Raw genomic sequence first — 26,729 nt, 5'->3', positions numbered from 1 at the left:
TGTGCTAAAGAGATTGCATAATCTCACTCGAAGGATTTCCTTAAAAAAGAGATTAGGGCTATATAGTTACTGTAGTTACTGCAGACTTTTCACTTATCCTCTCAGATTTTTCCTTTTCCTTGGAAGAGACTTAAAAAAAAAAAAAGTAAAATCAACCCACACTTTATTTCCCTTCTCCCTGTCCTGAAAATATCTGGCAATATTTCTTCTCCTTCTCTTCTGCAAGAAGTCACAGGCTTAGAAACTGATTCAATCCAAGCATTAATCCCTCAGGGCAAGCCAGACAGGCAAATTGTCATTACCAAACCCCACAGGCTCTGCTGACAAATCAATACAAGCTACTCCAGCTGCAGTGGAGGTCTGTTTCAGACCTGGTCTAGATTACAAGTCTCATTTTGCTGCTGCATCCCTACTTGCCAGAAGCACACAGCTAAGAGGAAAAATAAATCTTCTATTTAAAGCGAGACCAGAGAAAGACTCATACCAAGTAACCTTGAAAGGTACATTTATATGAAAAAGTTCAGCTGCCACCTTCCATCTCTTTGCAATTACAGCTGAACAGGGATGGGAGCTTGGGGGAGCAGGGATTCCCTTCCCTCCCCAAATGAGCTTTTCCTGGTTTCCAGGGTGCTTTCCTCACCCTCTGCTGGGACACCATGGGATGCTGTATGCTCACTGAGGGAGGCACAAACCTGCCTTTACTCTTTGCTACTCTGCTGTGCAGAGAAACAAAGTCCCAACTTCAAAACATGTACGTGCAGTTGAGAAATCTGGAGAGAGGTTTTGCAGCAGATAGAAGTCACCTTGTGAAATCTCACAGCTTGATTCCTTTTCTGAGAGCAGTAAACCAAAATAGCTGACTCAGATACACCAGTAAGAAGGGCAGCTAAAAGAAAGCTCTCAAGTAAATTTTTAAATGTCTTAAGTTTTTAAAGACAGGATTCAAAGTGAAAATAATCAGTTTTCATTTGTTCCTCAGTAAAGAGACTCTCACAACATATCTGTGATTGCTACTCCTTAAAGTAAGTCATCCTCAAACCATTTGGAATAAAAAAAAAATTTGAAGGCAGTCAGCCACCACCTTATAAAACCCACACACTTTCCTGATAATTCCTTCCTTTTTTTCTGGCACAGATATTTTCCTCTTTCCCTTCCCTGTTAGAGAAATTGAGGCAAATTTCTCCATGCGTGCCCAATGGAGTAATACCAGCGCCACCATCCTCCCAGAAGGTGAAAGCTGTCCCAGGCCCAACAGCTGGGGCTCCTCTCTCAAAGCAGCAGAGCCTGCAGTGCCCAGCACCTTCTCCCTCCCTCCCTGCCACTGCAGGACCTGGGCATTGCCAGCGGGGCCCCTCCTGTGCACAGCCCCAGCACACCCTGGGCAGAACGGTGCCCTCGGACCGTGCCTGAGGCAGATCAGATGCTGCCTGTCAGGAGCACGCAGTCAGCAGCGTGGGTGTGGTGCCAGCCCCCAGACAGAGCCGACAGGAAGGATTTGGGGTGACAGCCATGCCACCAGCACAGCTTGCTCTGCTCTGAGTGCTGCATGCAAGCAGAAGCCTGGTGGAAAACAGCTGAGATGCTTTGGCTGCAACTCCACAGAAATCATCAAGGAGGCTCAAGCCATCCCAGGCAACTTCACATCTTGCCTGAACGCCATGTCTGCAGTACAGCAAAGTACAAATTAATCCCCCTGCTAATAACAAGTCAGTCATTAGCTTTGAGGGAAAAAGGCTTACACAAACATCCATATAATTACGGATAAATTCTGCTTTTCCTTAATGTCTCCAAGCCCAACATGGCTAGTATGCCTTTTAAAAGACACCTTCATATTAACAAATTAATATTAGTTTATCAAACAACATAAGCTTGAAACAGAAGTAAACTGATGCAGAACATACTCAAATTAATTGACCTCATTTTACTGGGTGGAAAAAATTTTTTCTACAGAATATTACTGCATTTCTTAAATGCACCATGTTTTACAGGCAGCTGAGGCTTTGTGTTCTAGTGCTAAACCACACTTTTACAGGCTCTACAAGCACATAGCCACTGCTTTGTGGATAATCTGATGTAAATTTGAGAGAAGAAGCATCACCCAAACTTACTTGGCAAGTATTTTCTACAAAGTTATTGCCAGCTGCACACAAACCTAATTCTTGGCAGTGTTTCACAAAATACAAATTTGTGTGAGCTGCAGTATCTCATATCTAGAGCATCCTCCCACCCCCATCTTTTTTTCTTTAACAAGAGGGGAAATACTGACAGAAGTAGAGAGATCACTTCGATCCCACATAGGGGAGAAACTGCAAGATAAATATGAAATCACATCCTAAAATGACTCTTCCTAGAGCTGGTTTTGTTCACAACAGATAAAAAAGAAAGCCCACTTGAAGAGATGAAAGTGAGGCAAGGAGGGTAAGAAGTGGAGCAGAGCAGGCAGACCAAGTAGGCAGCACTGCTATGATCCAGACCACAGCGAGGCAGGGAGCAGCTCTGGGAAAACCCCACAGCCAGGGCCCCTGAATTCACCCTGATTATCCCTGCTCCAGGGGGGATTCTGCTCAGCCAGGCCATGGCATCCTGGCCATGCTCTGAGTGGGAGCAACCTGGCTCCCTTTGGAAGGACTCACACACATCTACAGAGTGCTGGGGCCCGAAAGGAGGTGTCCCTGCTGCCACCCAGGACGAGTGCTGAGCTGCTGGGGGATTCCATCCATGATAACGAACCTGGGCAGCTGCCATAGAGCCTCTGGAGCTGCTCCATCAAAGCTGCTCTAGAAAGTGCCAGATGAAGCAGAAATAATTAGCAGACCTGCAAGAACAGAGGTTCCCAGACAAATACAACAATAAAGACCAGCTTGACCCAAAAGAGTATTGCAGACTCACAGCTGAGCTCTGCAAATCACACAAGTCTGAATTCTGCTCCTTGTGCAGCAGCTGAGCTGCTGCAGGCCCTGGCAGCAGGCACAAGACAGCACTTGGCTAGAGAAAAGCTGGTGCTGCCTGTATCCAGGAGTAACCATCACTGCAATAGCCTACACAATTATTTCCTTGCCTTGCTGTGAAACAGGTAGACACAGAAACCTGTCATCAAGGAAGGATGCATCACACCCCCTGTATTTTTCTCTTTAGCTAAGCAGCCACATGGCCTTTTCAGCAGCCACATGGCCTTTTAGCTACGCTTCACAAAGCAGCCTTTCACAGGAGCAAGCAAACATCGTGAGAGATGCGGGAGTCATCTCTCCAGGCTGGAGTTCCAGGAAAACATGCAGTGGGACCTTAAAAAAAATCTTTATGGTGCCACAAGAGAGGGAGGAGAGCAGGTTTCCCCCTATCACTGCAGCCACCGTGCACAGCTGTGGAGCCTACAGCGAGAGAAACTCTGACCACAGAAAGGTTCACCAGCACCACTATTGACTGCTCTAAAGGCAAAGATAAAATCAGTTTTGGTTTGGACCCAGGCTCGCCTCATTGTTGACACCACTTGCTTTTCAGCTATTTATTATCCTCTTGCTGCCTGGACTTTGCTTGACACCTCAGCAGTGTGTGCTCTCACACGCTGCAGCTTCGCACGAACAGCAAGCTGGGTCTAATTCTGAGTCAGGACTTGCGGGCGCCTCTCCACTGCAGCAGGCTGGAAATTATGTAACAGCTTGCCTCTGGTTTTGAGACATCAAAAATCTCATTGGATTTGATGAGGAAACACAGTCCACTTGCCATTCCTCACCTACCAGGTCTCCCAGCTCGGGGAGTGGACATCGGGCATCAGCTCTGGGCATTTGACTTTCTGCATTTGCACCCTATGGGTTCTGGGAGAGGATACAGTGCCTGGGAATGGAACAGGTCTCTCTGCCTTGGGAGGAGACAGTTTGGAGTTAATAGACACAAATACATTTCCATTTTGTCCCCCATGAGTTTCAAGATTAACAAGTCATCCCTTCCAGAGGTTTTTTTTCAGGCTGTTGTAGAATGAGGCAGATAATGCATCAATTTATCAACGCTTGCTGATTTTATATTTAAAATTTTTTCTCCACCAAAACAAGGGCCAGACAGTAAGAAAATGAAGGGAGCTTATCTGAAAAATCACACAGCTCCACCAGAGAAGTCCCAATTGCCAGTACACCCTGTTCCTCCAAATCCCAGCCTCTTACCTTCCATGGTCATAAGATTTCCACCTATTGCAGCAAAGGAACCCAGCAGTGAGAGCAAATGGTGCCCTGCTGGGTTATTGAGCAGAGAGGTAGGTACAAATGCCCCTCTTCAGGAAATTCTAGAATCAGTTCATGGGCAAAGTCAGTCCTGAAAAACCTGAGCATGAAGCACTGCTGTAAGGCAGATCTGCAACAAACGCTGCAAGTCCCAACTATCTGGCATTTTCCCTCAGGCTTCAATCCAAGGAGAGGGGTTGTATATACAGTAGGATTGCTAAAGCGGCAGATTTATAAACACAACTTTCCTTCAGAATGAAACATCTGAGTTTGTACTGCAGCCCTTATGGGAATTATATTTCTCTTTCAAAGACAAAACAGACTCATTAACTCTGGTATGATGATGGCTTGGTAGCAGAAAAAGACTGCGTAAACTCCAACCATTTCCTAAAAATTCCTTTAGCAATTTCAGGAGCTAAAAACTGTTAATTTGCATGAGTGCTGATGAAAAGGACTTGTGAGTAATTAAGTCAAGTTGATCACAAAGGTAGCTTTGTCTCACTATAAAAGCTCTGTTCCATTTTAGTCTTGAATATTCAATGCTTATAAAAATGTGCATGTGTGAGTGTATAAAATTTACATAATGTAAAATCCCCAACTCTTAAAACAAATGTGATTTTAAAGTTCCTCTTAGTGGCTCCGGTTATAAGTGCCACGGCATAAGAAATGGAAAACGTTCAAGTCAGTTTATCACATCTAAATATTACATGATCCCATTAGTTGCTCTAATTGCTGCTAGGATATTTAAAACTGCCTGGCTACAGAGAGAGCATATTCTTCAGGGTCCATTTCAATGCAGGAGGACAGAAAACGTGGTTCTTGGAATAGTTTTCAGCGGGCTTTAACAGATGTCAGAGGAAGTCACGGCCAAAAGATGCACTTCCACTCCGCTCCGCATCCTGGCGACCCACTCCCAGCACCTCCCCCATGTCAGAGGTGATGACCACAACACGTCAAAGGAAGTAGTTGGAAACATTGGGTTTTTTCTTTCAAGGTTATTTTTCAGCCAAATCAGCAGCTTGATTCAACTCTGCTCATCTTGGTGGCAGCAGTACTGCCATAATTCAGCTGGCATCAGCAGTGAAACAGAACCCACAGACAAATGAAATAATGCTGTCAGCCCTTCTTTGGCACATGAACAGTCTTTCCCCACTCCGTGGCCCTAGGATTTCTCAGGAAAGAGGGTTTCTGAGGAAAGACATTCAGGAGGGAGTGGTAACTTTTATCATGGCCATATGCCGTTAGTCTAGAATCAGAAATAAGTCTGCATCTTACCTCACAGAGGGAAAAATCTCACTTCCAACAACAGCCTTTATCTCACAGTTTGTCCCACAACTTGCCTGCACCAAGAGTTTTACCTCAGGCTAAGTCTGACAGATGCCAAGTTGCTCCTTTTGACACTGAGCAAAAATACCCCAGAAATTAAATGTGAGCGCTGGTGGCTGCCACCCCACTCAGGGTCTAGGAAACATCCTGCCTTGTGCCGCCAGCAGCTGCCTCTGCAGTAAACAACTTGTGCACAGAGGGGCTGGGGAAGTGAAACAGAACTGCCCCTGGGGCAGGAGTTTTCTTCTCACTCGATAGCACAGCAGGGGGATTTTTTAAAGGCATGTAATCTAATAAATCACGTAATCTGATAGGAAACAACACTAGTCTTCTTTTTCCTCTTTCAAGCTGTTAGCACGCACACAGCAGCATCAGCTGCTTCCGAAAGTACAGAAATTTTCTCTCCCTTACTCAAAGGGAAGAAAACCCTCTTGTTTCCAGCAGCCCTTTTTTTTTAGTAGTCAACAAATTAAACTGAACAAATTAAAACACTGAAAACCATCAGTGCCTTCTAAAAATCATCCAGCAGGCTTTCACACGGTTACATAAGAACCTCTGCCTACCTGACCAGTGTCAATTAAACACAGCTACACGTATTCACATTTGTGATTGTTCAGGTCTGTCATGGTTACTTCATCTTGCACATTTTTCTTTTTCAGAAACTGCATTTATATTTGTGGGACTAAAAGGCAAACATCACCCAGGTTGATTTCCTGCTGATAGAAACTTCCTTCTCTTTGCCCCCTCCTGCCTCCAGGCAGTTGTCATTATCTCTCCTCTTTCCCTTTGCTGGCCCCTGTTGCAGAAAACCTTTTGATTTTTCTACACTCCAGAAAAGGCATTGCATCTTCTTTAAAAACTTCAAGTGAATTCCTCGTTGATCTTGGCAGGCTACTAGCAGCATTTCTTAAGTGCAAAGGAAGATTATCCTTAATTCTGCACTCACATCGATAAAAATATTTACTCCCAGGGCTATATGGCCCACATTTTAAAAGTCCAGTACCTCCATCGTCTTCCTCAGTAAAACAAAAACAAAACTTGTAGGCTACACACATGGAAAAAGGGATCCTAGTTTTGTTATAGGCTAAAAAGCTGAAGGGAGCAGACTTCAAAATAAAGCAAGCAAGTCATGCAATACCTGAAAGTAATCTGTGATGAAGGATCCAAGTTCACTCTTCAGCAGCCGTCTGTAGACAGAAGGAATGGAACCATGAAGTAGCAGCCACTGCTGGTCATTTCTTACAGCTATAACTGCACTTTACTACCAGGCATACCAAAGATACAGCAATGTATGGGAATGGGTCCTTTTGGGCACAGATTTCTCTTACATACGTATTTTACAAAGGCTATGCTCAAATTATAAAGGAATTAAACAGTTTCTCTGAAGTCTTCGATATTATAAACCATACACCTAGAACAAGTGAAAAAAGAAATTACCTCCCTGAATGAACAGAAAGCTGGGAAGAAAATCTGGAGTTATTTAGATTGAAATCCATAATTTTTTCTGCTTTCTTGTTTAAACAAAGATGCCTTTCATGTCATTGAAGACAGCATATCTCCCTAATATTGTACTTCCTTTTCTTTTGGAAGTAGAAAGAGAGGAGAAATGAAACAGAAGCTGCACCCACATTTTAACTGCCACATTTCAAACAATAAAAAACAAGGCATATTTTCCAAGGAAGAAATTCTAGAAACTTAACAAGAGGTGTTTCAAATACATACAGGCAAAAACCACTCTAAAGAAGTCTTTTTGATGAAAATTGTTGGCTTTTAAATTAGGCCATGATAAAAGCTTTAAATTCTAATGCATATTTGTGGTTTTAAAAAAATTATTCAAAAATCAGGATTGTTTTACATCAGAGGCAGCATCAAAAAAACAACTCAGGATATTCAGTGCATTTGCACTTTAAGCTTTCAGTGACTGAGAATAAATTCCGTAGCAGTAAATTCTGCCTAAAATTTAAAGGTTGCCCAACATTTGCCAATGCCAAACACTGCAATTTTTTTTCTGTTCTAAGAGTTTTGCTTTTTACCAATGTGAAGTATAGTCAAGAGCTCTTGAAAACAGCATTTGAATCAGCAATCATCCAGCTCTTAGGCTGGGTTTTTACCACCAAACTATGCCCCTTTACCTCATCTCTGCTCAAAGTCAAATTTGACAGCCTTCCTCTCTAACCACTTTAAAATGCTTCTGCATTTATGAGCATGCCAATGTGCCTTTACTCTTTCTCTCTCTGAGTGTTTGTATTCACCCACCCAAATCAAAGCCCATGTCTATGTCCATGAGACCAATAAATCAGGTAAGTCTTTGGGGACTGATTTGTCAGAAGCTTTTCCACTGGCTTCAGCCAATCCACCTGACTTGACAAGCCCAGCGGGATTTGGCTTCATGCAGGTAAGACCAGCAACCAGACACTTGCACCTTGGGAAAAAAATCAAGGGAGGAGTCTCTTCCTAAGCATGGCCAAGTCATCTCCCACTTACAGAAATTCCATTTAACAAAGGCATTTATTACATTTCCTCTTGCTGTGACAACTGACTTTCAGAGCAGGTAAAAAAAAATTAAATTAGCCAGTGAAATGTTATCAAATAACAGCAAGATAAAATCTAGGTGGCAGCAATCCAGAACAAAATGTTACCACCTGCTCATCTCCTGGTCCTGTCATTACCATCCTTCTTGAAAACTGTCCCATGCTTCCCCTCTGCCAAATGATGAAGCATTGTGCAGAACCTGAGAGCCTCTTACTGCATTTGCAAACTACAACCCAGGAGCTGAGTGGAGAACTACAAACAAGGGCAAGGAAAATGCACCAGCTCAACTTCATGGCCCACAAGATTTGTCTGTCTCAGAGGTCTGGCTTTTCTCCAGTGTCAAGCTAGGGATTCCCCTTGTGCACAGAGCTCACCCTGTGCTGGGAGCTCCATCCAGAACCACAGGTGTGAGGCTGCAGGTGTTCATGCAGACACACGCAGAGGCCTGTCCTTTGCTCCTTAGATGGGCATTAATGTGGATCTGAAATGGTCTATTTAAAGAGTGACATTTGGAGATGTAACCAATGCTCAGGGCACCTGCAGGAACATTAATCATGTAATTCAAGGTGAGTGCTTCCAAGTACAGCCTGGCAGTGCATGTCTGTGAAAAAGGGCATTTCCCCTCCCACCATAAGCACTGCCCTCAAAGCACACATAGTACATAAAGAATTTCCTGTTCTTTGCCTGGTTTTCACCACTCTGCATTCGCTTCAGCAACCAGCATGAAGAGAGCATGGTCCAGCCTCTGGGGCCAAGCCCAGACCCCACAGCAGTTCTGCCCAGTTCTGCCTCCCTGGAAGGGTGGGAAGGAGCACCTCCTTGCACTTCAGGGGAAAAGCAGGATGCAGCCACTGCTATGGGCAACAGGCGAGTCCCAAAGCCCAAAGCCACTCCCCAAGTCTGCTAACAAGCTGGGGCTTTAGGTATTTCCCAAGCCTTATGACATCTGGTTTTATTTTCTTGTCCACAAATACTCATCCCGTGGAGAATTAAGACTGCTCCAAGTGCTTAAACCTAACTTGAAGACTTCTGACCTGAACACACTAAAATATCATTAAAGTGCAAGATGCTGCCCTTGCTCAACTCTCAAAAGGAATTACATTAAACTTTTTGGGTTTGGGACTAGACCAAATTGGACAGAGTCTCCTGCCCTGATGGCTGCATTTATTTTGAAAGTGGGGAAAGGGGTAGTTTAGACTGCTGTTTAGTACATACTTAGCTCAAACTGTCATTTGAATCTTTTGGAGCTCAAAAAAATGCAATAGGAATGAGGGGAGGGCAAACAAAAGAAGAAGAGAGACACATGACAGCACTCTTGATGAATTAATATGGATGCACTGGTAAACAGAGGAGGAGGAACCTACATCCATTAGCCCTGACAATACTTCTCTCAGCAGCACTTGGAAACCAAGGCAAGAATAAATAGTTCTTTATCTACTCCACAGTCCTATCTATTGCTAATCAAACTTTCCAACTAATCAGAATGAAACCACAGATAATCATGAAACCGGCTTTTAAAAGAAAATGATACTTTTAACCATCACTAGCATCAGTGACAAAAAATGTTAGCTAGGTTTTTAGTTGTTTTTATCTTTACTGTTCATACTTTCAGGTTTTGCTCTGCAATTATCATGTGAAGATTAAGCCTTTAAACAAAATGCTGTGGTTTGCTTTAAACACTCCACAGTTCTGAGAAGTTTGGTTTAAGAAAAGAGATGCCAATATTATTATATATAAAACACATCCAAAAGAGGCAGAGCTTCTAGGAGGGAACAAGATCCTTACAACCCAAGCCAATACACAACCTGTCCTTATCAAAGCTACACAAGTTGGAGAAAAATGATCCAAATTATCCCATGCCATTCATGTCACTCGATAGCAAGAAAGAAGTAACTTAGCCAGAAATCCCAAAGCTGTGTTTAAATTTGCTTTCATCCCTTCTCCTCCCACCAATACCTTTTAACTGTGGTTCTGAAGGCAACAGATCCCAGCAAACACCAAGCAAGCAGCAACAAAAATCCATTTTCATGCATCTCAGCAACCTACCTGATATTTTCATTGAGAGTGTAAAGTTCATTGTTCTGCAATCCTCCCCCTTTGAACACATTTATCACTGCTGTTTGTACGCTGCCAAAAAAAAGAAATGAGACAGGACAACATCCATGAATAACAGTGTGATTTACCACACAGCACACCATGAGCAAGGCACCAAAAGCAGAGAGATTACAAGCAGGTGGAGATAATTGCCCTGAAATAATTCCACTCTATCTCACCTTGAAATTGTTACTCTTAATTACCTGCATCTCCCCTGGGAGACAGAGCAGAACCAACCTCAAGTTCTGCATAGGGTAAGCAAGGGAAAGTTGTCACATGGGTCCTGCTCGTGCCAGATGTCTCTTGAACACAACTGTTTGGGGGATCTTTGCTGGGTGCTGCAGGCTAGTTGCTATGAGGAGACATAGGATTTTTGGTAATATCTGCCAAACACATCACACTGCATTATCCAGTGATCCTGCCATGAGCCACCCACGCTGCAGCATCTGGCGAGACCCTGGCCATGCTGGAGATGTTCTGCAGCCAGCATCACCTCAGTCAGATCCCAGTCTGAGCACTGTTAATGCCTGTAAGATGCTGCTGGAGTATCTTCTAATTCTCTCACCAGCACAGAGGAAGTAATAAAGTGACAGCAGACAAGAAGGTTTAGCAGTTCTAAATCTTGCCATGGCTAACAAGGGCATATGTCATTCTCTAAGCAGACATTCCTTTCTGTGGGCTAGTTATGGCATCTGCATGCTTCACAGACCTCAGCTCACTATCATGGCACAAAACTGCAGTGTTTTTGCCAGGCTACTTTTGTGTGACATTGGTAAACTGAGCTAGGTCAGCAAGTAAGAACAGTCTGCAGAGCACAGAGCTGGTGCCATGTGGCAGAAGGGAAGGTGGGAACACCCATTTCTGGTAGCAGCACACCATTACAGCAGATCAAGACACAGGACTCTTCACCTTTCACACTGTTTTTCCAGTTGCCATTGCTGCATGACACACATAGCAGACAAGATTTAGCTATCAGTAGGAAATGCTGATTGAAGCTACGAACTTAGTAGTTGTCAGAGGAACTTGACTGTGATAAAAGCTTCATAATATGCAAATACATGCCTTTGTGAATTAATAAACTGGCATTTATTACAGTACTAGGATTGTGCTTTCCTAAATGGTACTTAAAAGATGCAACTGTTTACAAAAAGCAATTTTGCTTTTCAGGACAGTATGGCTGAAAAACAACTGAGCACTAGTAGGTCTAAATTTTTCATCTCCACAGATGCTTTCAATGCCAGCAAAGCCTGGACATGCCAAAAATTTCTGCATGCTTATAAACAGATGAGCTTAGTCTTAAATGGTGTGAGGCATGTCGGGAGTTTAGTTCAAGCATGGCTTAAAGAAAAAGGCCATGAAGGCATACAATTGAGAGAAAAGTAAAAGGTAGTTGCAAAGCAGTTCCAAAGCAGTTCCCAGCCTGACTTCTATAAACAATTAGACTCTCTCAGGCATCACTTTATAAACAATAAGGTTCTCAGGCAGTCTTCCCATAGCAAGTATAACACCCTCTCTGGGAAAAGATGGCACCCTGAGAACAGATGTGGAAGTTTTGGGAACCGTTCATATCACAGTGGGAACACTGGTTTTGTTTTGTGTAAACAATCAACGGTGTAGTAAAACAAAAGGTGTGGTTAGAGTTTTCTCTGTTAGCCTATCATAAACCTGGATTTTGGAATATGCATGGAGTTCGTTAACACTATTATTTAAACTGGCTGATCGATCAATAAACCGAGTTCGATGCATCAAAGGATTGGTCGTTCTCCCCTCGCTTCAACAGAGGCACAAGCGTAAGATACACGTAACCCTCACTGAGGAGCTGCTGCAGGGCGAGAGCTGACCTGTTCCAGGCAGAGTTGGAGCTGAGCTGCATGGCCTGCCGGGCGGCCTGGAAGCGAGGCAGATCGCTGAGCACAGGGGAGCTCATGAAGCGCGGCCGGGGCCTTCGGAACGAGCCCATCCTGTGGAGCTGCAGCGCCAAGGACAGAGCTACGGTGAACCCTCCTTTCATAGGGTCAGGTGCAGCGGAGCAGGACCATCAGAAAGGCTCTTCTCTCCAAGGGTCAAGCATCAACCTCAGCAATGTACATGAGTCTTCAAGCCCAAGGACTCAGCCAAAACCCAAGGGTCAGCCCTGGACTAGCAATTCCCCACCGTGCCGGGCTGTGACATGCGCTGCATGATGAAGGAACTGAAGCAGTCCTGCAATGCAAAGAGAAAAGAAAAGAGTAAGGAACAGAAGGGAGGGATGAAAATATCCTGTGCCATTAACAGCAGCTTTGGGAAGACTCTGGAATTCCAGAGTTCTTCAAGAGCCCTATTTCCCATCTTGGCCCTTAAACAATGACCCAACAGAGCCAGTCAGAAATGCAAGCATGGTCTCTCTTTTGGCTTCAATTAGCAGAGCTGCAAGATGCCTCAACTCTTCTGCCAGAGGTACTTGAAAATACCTTTAAATACAGTTAGCCACTCAGCTTGTATATAAAATAGTAGAAAGAGAAATAGGAGAAAGAGAAAACTATTCCACTAGAGAGGCACAAAAGATGAACAACAGAAAAAAAGATGAATAGACTAACACAGTGCTTTTTTTTTTTGAGAAGTGTTGTGCAAGGGAATAAACCCACTTGCTATCAGTTCACTACAAAAAGAATATAATAAGGAGCTTCTTCAAAAGAGTTCTAACATGCAGATATTTTGAGCATGAGCAGGGCTTTTATGTTTCTGGTTTTTCTACAGCATGAGAAGTAATTGCTAGGCCAATTACGAAATGCCCGTATTTTCCACTCTGATCACCATCTCTGTGTAGATGACTGTGTAGCCCCAAGTAAACCACAGAAATAGAAGAAGCAAGCTTGAATAAAAGCCACAAAAAAAACTTTGGCAAAGCTTCTGTACTTTGAAATCCTCCCACTTTAGATGAATACAAGCAATAGATGTAGTTGGCAGTTTTGAGAATGAGATGTGGGACACAGGAGAGCAGAGGGGAAAAGAAACAAACAAAAGAGTTGTGTAACTGAAAGATGTAAAGCAAAACCTCTTTTCTACTACATCTACAGAACGAGGTGAAAAGAGAGATGGTCAGACAAAAACAATGCTATGTGTGTGCACTAATTTGACTGGTGTTCAGCCCCAGGAAAATCTTTCCACTGCCCAAACTATAATTAACTCTTACATATAAGAAAAAGCTTTCTTCCCACCTGGCCAGCGCCATTTTATGCTGAGCTCACTTTGCTACCCCAGTTCTGCACAGCTTTGGCAGATTCTGATCAATCACCACGAAGCCTTTGCAACGCCTTTGCTGTGCCATGGACACCCCATGCCCTGCCAATGACGAGGCTAATGGAGAAAACACTCCACTTTTTAGGCACTGAAACACACTGTACTATCATTCTTGGTGCTATTCAAGAAATAAATACCATTGTTATACCCTCACAAGCTAAATACAGTTTGCAGAGATCTCTGTGGAACTGGAACATGACTACAAGTGCAACTTTTTCCTTCCTTTAGACAACAACTGGCTGTCTTCAGAGATGACAAAGCCCAGACAGTCTTTGGTGACACAAGCTTAGCCTTAACTGTTGTTGCTTGAAAGGGCAGCAGTCAGTTGATTCTTTGCCTGCTCTGTTACAATTAAAATAAAAACAAAAACAAAGTCATAACTTTTAGACATTAAGACTAAACGTAAAGTAGTACAACCACATCAGCAGGATCTTTTGTGTGCATTTTGTAGCACCAGTTCATTTGACATTGCCCACACATTTTCAATCTGCCAGCAATTTCTCCATTGACAACTGTAACGACATCAGAAAGCACCAGAGGAAAAGCTACAGCACCTTGGAGAGCCAAGGCAGGTTCTTTTCATAGCAGACCGAAGGGTGGCCACAAGGCACAGCCCAAGCATAGAGGCTGCTTCTGTTGCAAAACAAGAGCTCCTGCCAATGTTTGTCTACAAGTTCCAAAGCTGAGAGCATGAGGAGCTGAATGAGTGACAGATCACTTCTCCTGGCAGCACTGTAAAAATTCTCACTTAACAATCTTTACACATAGAAACACAAAATTATTTGGGTTGGAAGAGACCTTAGAGACCATCTGGTTCCAGCCCCCCTGCCATAGGCAGAGACACCTTTCACTTTCAGAGGTGTAAAATGCAATATAAGCATTATTTCTAGCAGGCATTGAACAGGGCTAGAAAGCAGTGGTTAAGATGTGCTAACCCACAAGCCTCCTCTTACCACTACCCCAGGTGCCACAAAGGCATGCAAGCACCCTTCTCCCCAACAATGAAATCATTTTGTAGGATGCATTCATATTCATTTGAATTAAATTAAGTTGCAAGGGGAAAGCTTAAATTCAGAAATGTAAAACAATATAACAACCTCTGTGCCTTAACATATATAAATTCAGGTATGAGTAGGAAATTCTTTGACCTGTTCTGTGCAAACAGTAAAACAGCACAGTGAGGAAGGTCTCTTCTGAGCTTGGGCTAGGGATTTTCAAGACTGATTCCACACAGCAGAACCATGGCATTACACTGGGCCCCATGATGAATTTCCTGAGCACTGGTTACCTAGGGAATGTGCTTAAACTCATTGAAACATACGTGCTGTTTTCCTTATCTCTGTTAAAAGTCACCAGGACAGATAAAAACAAGCTCTTGCCTGGGAAGAGCAGATAAGACACCCCAAGCCTTCCTTTCCCAACCCAGCCTGCAATCTGTGTTACTGTCAAGTCAACCTTACTTTAGAATCTCATTAGGAATTTAAAGCAAGATCTTCAGCTTTAGGACTTGATTAATGGTCTTATTTCTTCAGGACTCAAAGACTCAAATCTCTCCTATCTTATCTAAACCCAGTAAGTATTAAATGGCAGGCACACCAAACTCTTACTCTGAAGGCAGGCTAACCCTAAATGGTATCCAAGCACAACTGACCTTGGTGTTACCAGAACTGGAAATGCCAGTCTGTGAGAAGGACCATTCTCTCCCCATGCCCACAGCCCATTTAAACTGTTTTCAGAGGCACAAAAAGCCCAAACTAACAGAGTGTTTACTAAAAAACTGACTTTTGTAACATGTACTCTGCAGATCCTGTGCACCTACCTGACAGTACAACAAAGCACCTGAACCCAAGCAAACCCTTCCATCACTCCAGATTTTCCTGTCACAGCAACTAGCTTCCACTGAATGTTTTCCCCAAAGCAAGGAAGCCTTGTAAATAATGCTTCATTTTCACAGGGAGGTTGCAGCAGCAGTTTCTTGGCAATATCTGTGGTGTGCATTCTGCAGTGTGCAATTTTTTGGCTTTTTACTGGGAGAAACTACCCCTGTGGCAAGAAAGGCATTAACATAGTTATAGGTTAGTGAGAAGCTCTCGTGGTATTCAGGCTATTTGAGCTATTGGGAACAAACAGCATTTAGCAAAATGCTGAGCAAGGAACAATTTCATCTTGCTGTGAAAACTCTCACAGAATTATGCAGAAATGTTCAGAAACACACTGTTCTTCTAGAGGCTTTCACTCCTTCACATCTGCATTTTCTTCTTGCTGGTATTAAAGTGGTTTAGAAGGCTACAAAATAAAACAACTTCTAATAATCACAATCCTATTAGCAGTCACAGAACTTGAAAAAGCTTTACAGAAAAGCAAATACTTTTCCCCTTTTACACAGAATGATAGGAGACACCAGGATGTTCCAGGCACCAAGCAACATTCTCTCCATCAATTATAAAAGACATTAAGAGCCAGAGACTGAAGTGCAGTGACAGCATAAACATACAGCCACACCACATAATTTCTCAGTGCCACGTGGTTCATCTGCTGGGATAATGCTTTACATGGCATCAGGGGATTTCAGACTGTTTGCCAGCTGATATATCCTAAAACATTCCCCACTCTCCTCATCTTGCTTAGTGACCCTGCACGCCTTTTTTGGCAAGACACTTGTCATGACTAAGTCAGAGAGATGGGTATTGCTCTTCCTTCCCTTCCAGATATCCTATCCCCCAGTTCTTTTGTTTTCCTTAGCCTTGATTATCATCTCAAAGTCCAGCTACCAAAACCCTCTAGAGCTCTAACACGGCAGAAATGTCATCTGTGTAAAACTCAGGTCTCCAAGGGAGCTAACTCTGCAAAGATGAAAGTCAATGTCCCCAACTGAGGCACAGCAGGACCATGAGTCAATCTGACAACAATGTAATTTCATCCACTTGTAATTCACCACATCTGAGTAAACACTTTTAGGATTAATACGAATCTTCAAAGAAAATAACTGAGCATCGAGACAAATCCTTTTCCAACACACATAGATACGGACATTTATAAAAACATTACAGTCATGAAGCTAGGAAACTTTTATTATTTGTTTTCTGTTAGCCATGAAAAACAACAGAGAAATCATTATAAAATGATTTCATGAACTGACCTCTCCCTCCCAACAGACCATAATATATCTGACTGTCTGGAGGAAAAGCAAGACCAGGAGCCACCCCTACTTCAACATCTCTACTAAAGAAAGAAGAACCCAAAGTAAAAATTGGCACCAAGGTCTCCAAATTATGAGTCTTCATGATAATCTTGGGCCAAACAAACAAAAGGCCCGTAGTAACTGAGATTTAACAGAACAGACCTTTTAAAATTCCTCTGATGTCTTCTCTGTGAAACTCAGAGCAACAACTGCTAACAGAAGTGACATGGCAGAAAAATCTACAACTGTTTTTGCTTCTTAGAAGAAAATTTTCACCAATATTACTTCACAACAAATTCACACCAAAAAGCCACAGGTCCAAAAGTAACTTTAAAACAGGAGGGAAAGAAATAGTGGAGAATGAAACAGACCAATAGAGAATGATGGGTTATCCTGACATAACTGATGTTTTGCCATTTAATTATTTTTAGTGTTAAAAATAGCCCCTTCAAGGAGAAAAATACACACTTGCTTATATTTGCCTCTCATATGCTTCATGCAGTTGTGACATTGATGACCTATGATCATAAAATACACAAACTGGACACTGCAACATGCACTTAAGTGTTTTGTAATCATTTTGAGTGTAGAAGACACATAATCTTTAGAAAAATGCCCCACTGTACTGAGCCTACAGTGCTTAATGAGCAGTCCCATCCTGCCTCAGACACAAAAAGTATGCAGAAAGCTAACCAGATTCTTGTTAGCTGATTCTTCTTCCAGCCCAATAAATCTTTAACAAAGTATGTGATTGGCAAAACCCTTGATGAGAGTTCAGCTGACAAGATCTGAAGACACCACTTCTGACAAAAATCCCTCATTTACCTGCTATGCAGCCACACTGAGAAGTGGAAAAGCAGATCACAACCTGTAACTTTGAGCCTTGTAGCTCATCATAATTACACATGGCACATGAATGAACTTCATTTATATTCTTACACAGGCAGTATTTGCCAATACTACATTAACAGCACATTCAGCTCCTCTTATAGCTCCCAATTGCTCAGTTTCTTAAAAGAAGTTTGATCATCATCTCGCCTACTTTCTAGGAGAGAAGATGATAAAATTGAGATTCACTCAATAATTAACAGAGGTTATTTCTGGTCAACAATGATCAGAAGCTGTGTCTTAGAAACCTGTCAGAAGCTATTGAAACAGTTTCAAAAATGTTCAAGCAGTCTAGGGTCCAGTTTCAAGACATACTCCTTCCTACACCCTCATGCTTTCATGCCTTCACAGCTTTGGCTATCTGACCCATGAAAAGTTTAGTGCTTAATCTACAGCCCAGAAAACAACGGGAATTGAACTACATATTGATCTTAATATGATTTGAATCAAGTCTTGAATCAGCATGGAAAAGTGGTGACCCTTTGTCTTGTGAGCAGCTCCTCAAATAGGGAAAAGTTAATCTCCAGGTGTGCTCATGCCAGCACCAGGAGCACAGCCCATGCTAGGAGACATTCCCAGTTCAGGAAGGTAACTGGAAGAGTGTGAGACCAGCCTTCAGGTCTCTCAGTCTTGTCAATAGGATTGATCCAAGTCGCAAACTTTAACAGACAGCTTCTTCCACCCATAAATTAATGGCATTTGTTTCTGAATCCCAAAAATCATCACCCCTCCCTGCACCATGGGAAAGCCCTGAGGGATCCCAGGGAGGCTCAGCCCCAGGCAGATGGGCCACTCAGTCCTGCAAATCACTCCTTTCATCAAGAGCTCTTGGAGGCATGCTAATAAGACTAAAAATAATTAGCTCAATTTTCTGGCTGAGGAAATAAAAGTTGCTAAGCAAGTGAAGTGACTTAGCCTGGTCTTCAACCTTGCAAGCCAGGATCCTATTCATCAAACAAAAATATCCCTCTAAGCTGCTTTAATGAACCTTTCAAATTATTTGACAGGGTTGGAGAGAAAAGTATGAATCTGATCTACCTCTCCTTACCTCTCCCTTCCTAAGCTGATTGAATACCAAAAGGTGTCTTTTATTTTTTTTGCCCTGGCTTCACCACCACAAAGGCAGCAACTTGATGTCCCATAAATAGTCCTGAGGTGTTCCACTGGCCTGATATATCTGTAATTAAAATGGATAGATTTTAACTATTGAGCTTAAATGTGTTATCAAAGAGACATCAACAGAACTGGGGAAAACAGCCCTCTTGATACAAAGTTCACACTCTGGTATGCAATCATATAATCAACAATTTTACTGGCACAAAACACTGGCTACCCAAAACAAGATCTCCCCTTCCTTATCTTCCTAGTACACACCCATCTCCACAACAGAGACAACAGCATCCCTCTTTTCCATCCCCACCTTTTGCATATTCCTTCTTCCAATTTGACCCATACGATGCCTTTATTCACCATACATCTCAAACAACTTCACAAACAGATCTAACTTGGCTTTGATAACAGAACCATTTATGAAGACATTCAGTGGTATTCACTCAGTTGTGCTCTGAGTTTCTGAGGTTAAATCAAACCTGAAACTCAAAGTGAAACTCTGCTTAAGAGTGAGAGTAAATATATGAGGAGGGGAAAAAACCTTTGTGCATACCCCACCATGGTCTGAGAAACCTTCTCGGTAGCAGAGAGACCCCTGCAGTCCCCTTGGAGTTTACAGCCAGTTCAAAGCAAGACTGCTACTTCACATCTATATACATGACAGTACAACTACTCATTTAAAAATGTAAGAAATCTATAATAACACAGAGCAAGCCAGTTCAATGTGAACTAAAGAGATCTGCTCAGAGTAAAGAACACAAGAAAAATAAATATCTTATACAGGACTAGCATCTAAGACAGCAAAGTAATTTTGTTTTCTATCATAGATGTTCTCTGTTATTTCAAAGAAATTTTAATTCCTAGGACTCACATAATTCAAAAATTGGAGCAAATTTTTATGGCTATTAAAAGGCACGATATGGTTGTAAAACACTATGACGTGCATGGGTGAGAATAAGAGCTCATTAGAATCACTTAGCTGACCAGAATGAAGGTAGAGACAAATTTGAATTAAATGCACTAACAGATTATTTAATCTGGTTAAAATAAATTGTATATCCCTAATGAGGAATTACAACACCAAAACCTAGCTATGAAAGGCAAGAAGCAAAAATGTCACACAGGCTGAGAAAAATAAAACTGTTGGAGTGGTTTGAGAATGAAAAAATACACTTACCCCTTTGGTACAATGAAAAAACAATCCAGCAGAGAGGAGGAATGGATAAGAAGGGGGAAATATAAGATCTATCATCATTTTCTGATCAACTGAAAGCTTTAGGGTATTTTAAGTTGCATCTGTGACAGTTGGAGCAACCACCCTTTCAAAATGGATCACTGCGGTGCTATCGTCATCCACAGCACCAAACTTACCTGCAACTGTTTTTTGAGTTTCACCCACCAACACATGGCAAATGCAAAATCACCACTGCTTCATCTCCAATTCTATAGCAAGGCTTTACTCAAGCTGTTAACACTCCAAAAACACAGCTGATTTAATAGCAAAGCAGTGCTCCAAGCATCTCAGGCCCCCTCATGCTGTTCCTACCAGTCTTAAACTAATTTGATTAGCAGGTGATTTTCAAGGAATACAGCTAAATGAGAACACACATGAAAACAAGGAAGATGAAACACACACAGTTGTTTCCTTCCACTGGCAGTATTCCTGCATTCAACAGATGCCCTAGTAAATGCACCCCTACTGGAGAAAAACAGCCCAAGAATGTATCACTTGAATGACACAAGTATGAGTAAGCTATCAAACTCTTTCTGTAGAAAAGGCCCTTGGACTGAATTGACAAATATGTTTTCAAACCCAGAAACTAACTTAGCATTGCTCTCCCTTCTGAATTTCACCCACATGGGAAGTGAAGAGCCATTCCTTCAGCACAGGCTCTAAAAATATTTTCACAAATCTCAGACAAACTTTGACCATTTAGACAGTTTGACCTTTTAGACCATTCCTTCCTTGGTCAAATGTGGTGAAATTCACAAACAAATTCCTAAGGGAATTCCCAAGAGAGGAACAGACAAGCCACAGGATGCTTTCTTAAAGGTGGCCACACTCAAGGAGTTGCGGTGAATGGCTCATTATCCAAGTGGACAGCAGTGGCCAGTCCTGGGATAGGCACCGTTTAACATCTTTAACGTCAGTGACCAGGACAGCGGCACTGGGCACGTCCTCAGCAAATTCACTGATGACACCAAGCTTGTGTGCAACCAACACCACAGGGAGGGAAGGGATGCCATCCAGTGGGACCTAGACAGGTTTAGATCCTGAACATGAAGCTGAACAAGGAAAAGTGCAGAGTTCTGCACCCGGGTCAAAGCAATCCCAGGCACAAATACAGGCTGGGCCGGGGATGGATTGAGAGCAGCCCTGAGGAGAAGGACTTGGGGCTGCTGGTGAACCAGAAGCTTGACATGACCAGCAATGTGCAGCTGCAGCCCGGAAAGACAACCACATCCTGGGCTGCACCCAAAGCAGCGGGGCCTGCAGGCCAGTGGCGGGGATTCTCCCGCTCCACTCTGTTCTCCTGAGACCCCACCTGGAGTGCTGCATCCAGCTCTGGAGCCCCAGCACAATAAGAACCTGTTGGAAGGAATCCAGAGGAGGGCCATGAAGATGATCAGAGCAGCGGACCAGGGTGGGAGAGAGTTGGGGGTGTTCACCCTGGGGAAGAGACGGCTCCAGGGAGAGCTAGAGCACCTTCCAGAACTTAAAGGTGGCTTCACAAGAGAGCTGGAGAGGAACTGTGTTCAAGGGCATGCAGTGATAGGTGAAGGGGGAATGGCTTTAAAGAAAATAGCTTTAGATTAGACATTAGGAAGAAACTTTGTACTGTGAGGGTGATGAAACACTGAACAGGTTGCCTAGAGAAGCTGGAATTGTTCAAGGCCAGGTTGCATAGGGCTCTGAGCAACCTGATCTACTGCAAGGCATACTTGCCCATGCCTGGGGCTTGGAACTAGATCATCTTTAAGGCCCCTTCTAATCCAGTGTTTCTAATCCTATGTTTCTATGATTGTATGCCAGGCAAAAGTATGGAGTGAGCGAAAAAGGTCATTTCAGAAGCAAAAAGGTCATTATCACTCTAAATGCAATGACATGTTTAATTTTCTAGGAATGTTAATCAGAAGCATGCAAGATATACTTTAACCAAACAATAAGTCAGCCACCAAAATGACTTCAGAACTATCTCTACTGCAACTAGAATGAGTATCTATTATCTTTGTGCTTTCTTGCCCTTCATTCTTACTCCTTTTTGTTTGATTTTTATTTTCAAATTCCTGTTGTTGTTATTAAAAACCTAAGTATGCCCCTCATTTTTAACCCTGGGGCTACAAAACGTGGCAGTTAAGCAGCTGCTTATACATCACAGCCCATCCTCAGCCAGCTGTAGTGTAACTGGGGTTTTGCTAAAATCCTCAGTCCATCTTCTGAGCTGCACTTAAACTCATCTTGTGCAGTACAAACAGGTTGTTATGCTCTACTGAATAGGCCCTGGAACCCAGCACATATTTAGTCAGTGTATATTTATGCTTGAACTCACATCAGTAGAAACAATGAGTACAAAAGGCCATACATTATGGGCAAAAAAAATCCACAAATACTACAGGCGCCTAAAAAAGTCACATGAAAACTGAACTCACTGAATATGAGTTACAAGAAGGATAGAATTCTAGTACTTATGTGTGTGCTACTTTTAAATCCTTGCTGATGCATGCAAGTCCCATCCCTCCACTCTTTTCATAAGAACGGAGGCTACATCAAAGAGAAGGTTAAATATCTCACCTATTCTGTCTTTGGTTGCCGGAAATTTAAGGAATTGAAATTCCTCCAAAAGGGAGTAAGGACTCAGTAAACACTACCTGTGTTCCAGCTGAACTTTGAAAGCGAACGTTGAAAGCCTTATCGGAGTTTCAGGTGATATCAGACAACCCATAAACACACTGCATGAAGTTATTACAAAGAATTTTATCTTGAAGGCGGAAGACAAATGCGAAACTGTCACCTTAACTGTGCTGTAAAACTGCCAAAAGGAGATATTACTATTAAGCTGACATATCAAAAAAGACTCCCAATAAGGGCCTGAGTGCACTCGTACTTCGCTGCCCACCCCTGTCACTCCAGCTTGCCAGGGCCATCCATGCAGAAGCCAGTGCAGCACACCACAGCTGACATCACAGCTACTTCAGCCAGAGATTTAGGATACCCCCTTCATGGATGACCAAGAATAATCCACCTCTGGAAAAGTTTCCTCCTAGCTTCATCAAAATGCACATGTTTTTTGACCCAAGCCCAAGAACTTTGCTCCCTCAGATGTTGTATCTTAGCAAGAATGCCATTCTGAATGCTAATGAATTGTGCATGAAGAGCATACCTCATCCTCGATTGCTGTGAAATTTGCATTTACTTGAGATTTGAAGTCTACTTCTTCTTGTGTTTTGGAGCACAAGATAATACCCTTTCATTTTTTAAGTTCAGTACTTTGGTAGCATCCCAAAGTTAATGAATCTCTTCTATGTTACAGCTAAGAGAAAAGCTGCATGCCTTCTGCAGGAATTTCTTAGCACTCTTCACCTTTGTGACAGGTCCATCAATCACAATGGTCTCTCTTGGCTGTAAAAGGTATACGTAGCTTTAATAGGAGAACTTTAATCTAAGCAGTAAAAAAAGAATGCCAGTGCTTTTACATCACAATTCTCCTACACAGACATGCCATTAAGTTTTGGGTTGCTGCCACAGATCACGTTCTCAAATCTAACATCCTTGTCATGGCTGTAAAACAGCCGACATAATTTACTGCACAGATTTTCAACTGTAGGTCATTTTTTGTCCTGAGACAAAAAAAACTTTGGTCATCAAAATTTTTGCTAACAAAGTTCTTCACAGAGGGAAGAGGATAGGATTTTACTTGCAGCTAGGGGGTTTTCAGGACAGTCAGTTCATTAGTAGACCACAGCGTCGTCTCCTCTGATTTAGAGCTATACGGTCAGGAGCTACTGCACAGCTGGACTGTGGCATCTGTTTAAGAAAAAGAAATATGCAACCTGTGTGCCAGTTCCTGTGTTTTGTGCATGCTGCCTCACCATGAAATACGATCTGTGGGTATATACATGAAATATGCACACACAGAGAGCACTACAGGCGAGATGTGAACAGGTCCTGCATGCTGATCCAGGTACCAGCGAGCTCTGCATAACCGAGGTCTTTCACACCACAAAATTGCAGCATCGCCTATAAATACGCTCAGCACTTGTTTTTGACAAATGAAACATCCCTCTAGTCAAGACAGCTCACTTACATGAACAAATCATCATATGACTGGAAAAGGCGGAAAAAAATAGCTGTGCTTTGGACTACTCTCTTCAGCATAGACAGCCAGGAGCTGCACTGACTGGGGGACTGCTGGAATGATGCGAGGCTGTGGCTGATGTCCCATGGAGAAGACGGTGGCAGTGAATGTGTTTGGCAGTGGAAGGAACCGGAAAGTAGATTATGCCCACGAAATTGGAAAGCACTGTAAATATTCCTAGGGCAGAGGGGCTGCGAGTGCACGTTGAGGAAAAATGGGCGGCGACAGCACGGCAGAGGTACAAGGGAAGAGAGAAAGGGATGGAGCTACGCTTCACTTTGTTAAACAGGTGGCCAGCTACTCTTTTGGCTTCTGTCTCTACGTGCTAATTCAATTTGTTTAGAGAGAGACGGGAGAAGAATCTCTTTCCCTCCACCCGGTTTCAGAATTATTGCATCTCCTGGGGGGAAGGGTTAGACTAAGACATTTGGTTTGGAAATGACTCACTCGGCAGCGCTATGGAGCCGGAGGGTCTATTTTTAATATTTTCAAATGGAGAACTTACCCAGGTCTCCTGCCTGCACTGCGCTCCGGAGGCACGGCGGAGCGCGGGGAGCCGGCCCAGCCCGCTCCCTTCCGCAGCCGCCCCCCGGCAAACATCCATCCCCGGCGGCACCGCCGCCGGCCCGAGCCCCCCGGCCGAGCGGGGCCGGCGCCCGAGCTCGCGGCTCGCACTCACCCCGGGCCGGGCTCCGGGCTCCGGGCTGCCGCTGCCCGCACGCACGGACGGACGGACAGACGCACGGACGGACGCACGGACGCGCTGCCTCCTCGCCGCGATCTGGCCAAATTTGCCACCCACCGGCCAGGATTTTACACTTCCTGGCGGCCGGCCAGCCCTTGCTGCTGCAGCCTGCCCCGGGCTGGCTCCTCCCCGCCGAGACAAGAGCCGGCCGGGCCGGGCCGGGTGGAGCGGGGCCAGCCCTCCTGCCTTCCCCGGCTCCCGGCCCGCTCCGCCCGGGGTACCCCTCCCGTCCCGCGGAGTCAGGAAGTTTAAATTCTTCTGACCTTGAGCGAAAGAAAGGCAGTGGGGAGGATGGAGGAGCTCGGGAGGCCCTTGCCGGGGACGGGCGGCCGGCCCTGGTCCCGCGGGGCGCTCCCGGTCCCGGCTCGGCCGGGAGACGCTGGCCCGGCTCGGGGCGCACCCGGCCCAAACAACGGGTCTTGTAGCACGGGGGAAGGGATGTGCCGGTTAAAGTTGGGGTTTATTTTATTTTGATCTCACGGTTCAAGGTTCCTCTGGCAGCCGCAGCGCCGTGCAGTTTGCTCTGTTCTGCTGTCACAGCCTACAGCAGGTATCAGACAGGAAACTGCTGAACAAAACCACGTGTAATTCGGGGTCCTTAAAGACATTAAAAGCCGCAATTAGTTGCAATCAGGGAGCAGTCGCATGGAACATGTAAGTCAAATAGTTACGCTGTCTTTTGGAGAGCTACTCATTAATTGAAAACACTTGAGACTTTTAAGTGCTTAAAGGAGACAAACCAAACTGGTAAAATAGTGAAATTTTCTTAAACTGTTTAAGAGCGTTTTGTGAATTATGCACTCACTATACTGGTGAAGCTTGGTAACCTGATGCACTCCTTGTTAAGAGAATTCAAATTGTAACTTTACAACCAAGTTGCATCTGGTCTCAGAATGGAAAAAGCTGATGCTACTCTGAAACCAGTATGTAAATTCATTAGCTCATGCTGGGATCCTTTAACACTTTTAAGTTGTGTCAATATCCATAGTAAGCTTAGATAAGAACAGCTGCCATATGTGTTTGTAGGAGAGGTATTCTCGCGTCTCTTTTTTCTGTCTCCAGATGTTTAAAACAAAGACTCACTGGGGTACTGCGAACCTTACCTGCTGCCCAGTGCTTCTACTAGTTTGGATTTACTATTATGAACATGAAATCATTACCTAGAGATTGCAGACAAGACTTTACTGCAAGCTTATGAACACATACAAAAACATATTTCCTGTCCCAGACTCATGTGTCGCACGATGAGTGCGATACCTACCCAAAATACAAAATTGGTTAATCTATGAATAATTAAAAGTGCATATTGTCATTCATTGTGCACCTGCTTTTCAAGCCAACAGTTAGTTATTTTTCAGAGAGAGCGTTGCTGAAGTGGAGTTTGAGTGGTGATCCCAAGCTGTGACTCATGGTATAGCTGGGCAGTGACCATCACTGTGGGTAGATGGGCTGCAAAGCAAGGATGGGACTTACTGTACTTCAGCTGTTTGCCACGGGCCAGCAAAAATCCTAAGGAATTTTCAGGTGAAGGGTCTGGTGACCTGACATATTTGTTCAGGTGGCATGCTCCATTTAAGTGAAATTCCCAGGTTTTCTAAAAAAAACTAAAACACTATCCTACAAGCTGGCATCTTTCCCCAAACTTTTACTCACATACTTATGAATCAAAATTTGACAAGACATTTCAGGTGTGGGACAAATTCCTGCATAAGGTTTTTGAAAGAAAAGGTCATTGTCGTACCCATGTGGTTCTAGCTTCAGGACTACCACTGAGGGACATCACTGCCACAGCACAGATTTACTGTGACCATCCTGATGTATGGCTGGACTCTCATTTGTGGGAGGAGAGGAAGGAAAGAGCTGAAGAGACCCCTGCCACCACACCAGAAGGAAAGGGGAGGTCCTCTTTAATTTCCTCATTAGGAAGAAGTGAGGATTCTGTGGAAAGAAAATAGTCTTTGAGAGTGAGGGCCTCCAGATATGTTATGCAGGAGCACAGCTACTGG

General features: G+C 43.6%; 1 protein-coding gene across 2 annotated transcripts in view; it reads right to left on the bottom strand.

Moving 5' to 3' along the window:
• The window catches only part of PRR5L (proline rich 5 like), a 41,647-nt gene extending 16,949 nt beyond the window's left edge, over positions 1 to 24,698 (bottom strand). Inside the window, exons 1-4 of one of the 2 annotated variants that reach the window (XM_063158802.1) lie at positions 24,658 to 24,698; positions 12,005 to 12,365; positions 10,116 to 10,196; positions 6,676 to 6,724 (exon numbers count right to left, since the gene is read on the bottom strand). In XM_063158802.1, coding sequence (XP_063014872.1) covers positions 6,676 to 6,724; positions 10,116 to 10,196; positions 12,005 to 12,174 — 300 coding nt within the window. In that variant the 5' untranslated portion in view covers positions 12,175 to 12,365; positions 24,658 to 24,698. Of the gene's footprint in view, positions 1 to 6,675; positions 6,725 to 10,115; positions 10,197 to 12,004; positions 12,366 to 24,483; positions 24,570 to 24,657 lie in introns of those variants that run through there. The other variant, XM_063158801.1, reaches the window with a different exon arrangement.
• Between the last annotated feature and the right edge of the window lie 2,031 nt (positions 24,699 to 26,729).

Source organism: Melospiza melodia, chromosome 6, assembly GCF_035770615.1.
Source record: "Melospiza melodia melodia isolate bMelMel2 chromosome 6, bMelMel2.pri, whole genome shotgun sequence".
Lineage (NCBI taxonomy): Eukaryota > Metazoa > Chordata > Aves > Passeriformes > Passerellidae > Melospiza > Melospiza melodia.
Note: the sequence above shows the minus strand (reverse complement) of the source record. Positions and strands in the feature narration are given on the sequence as shown.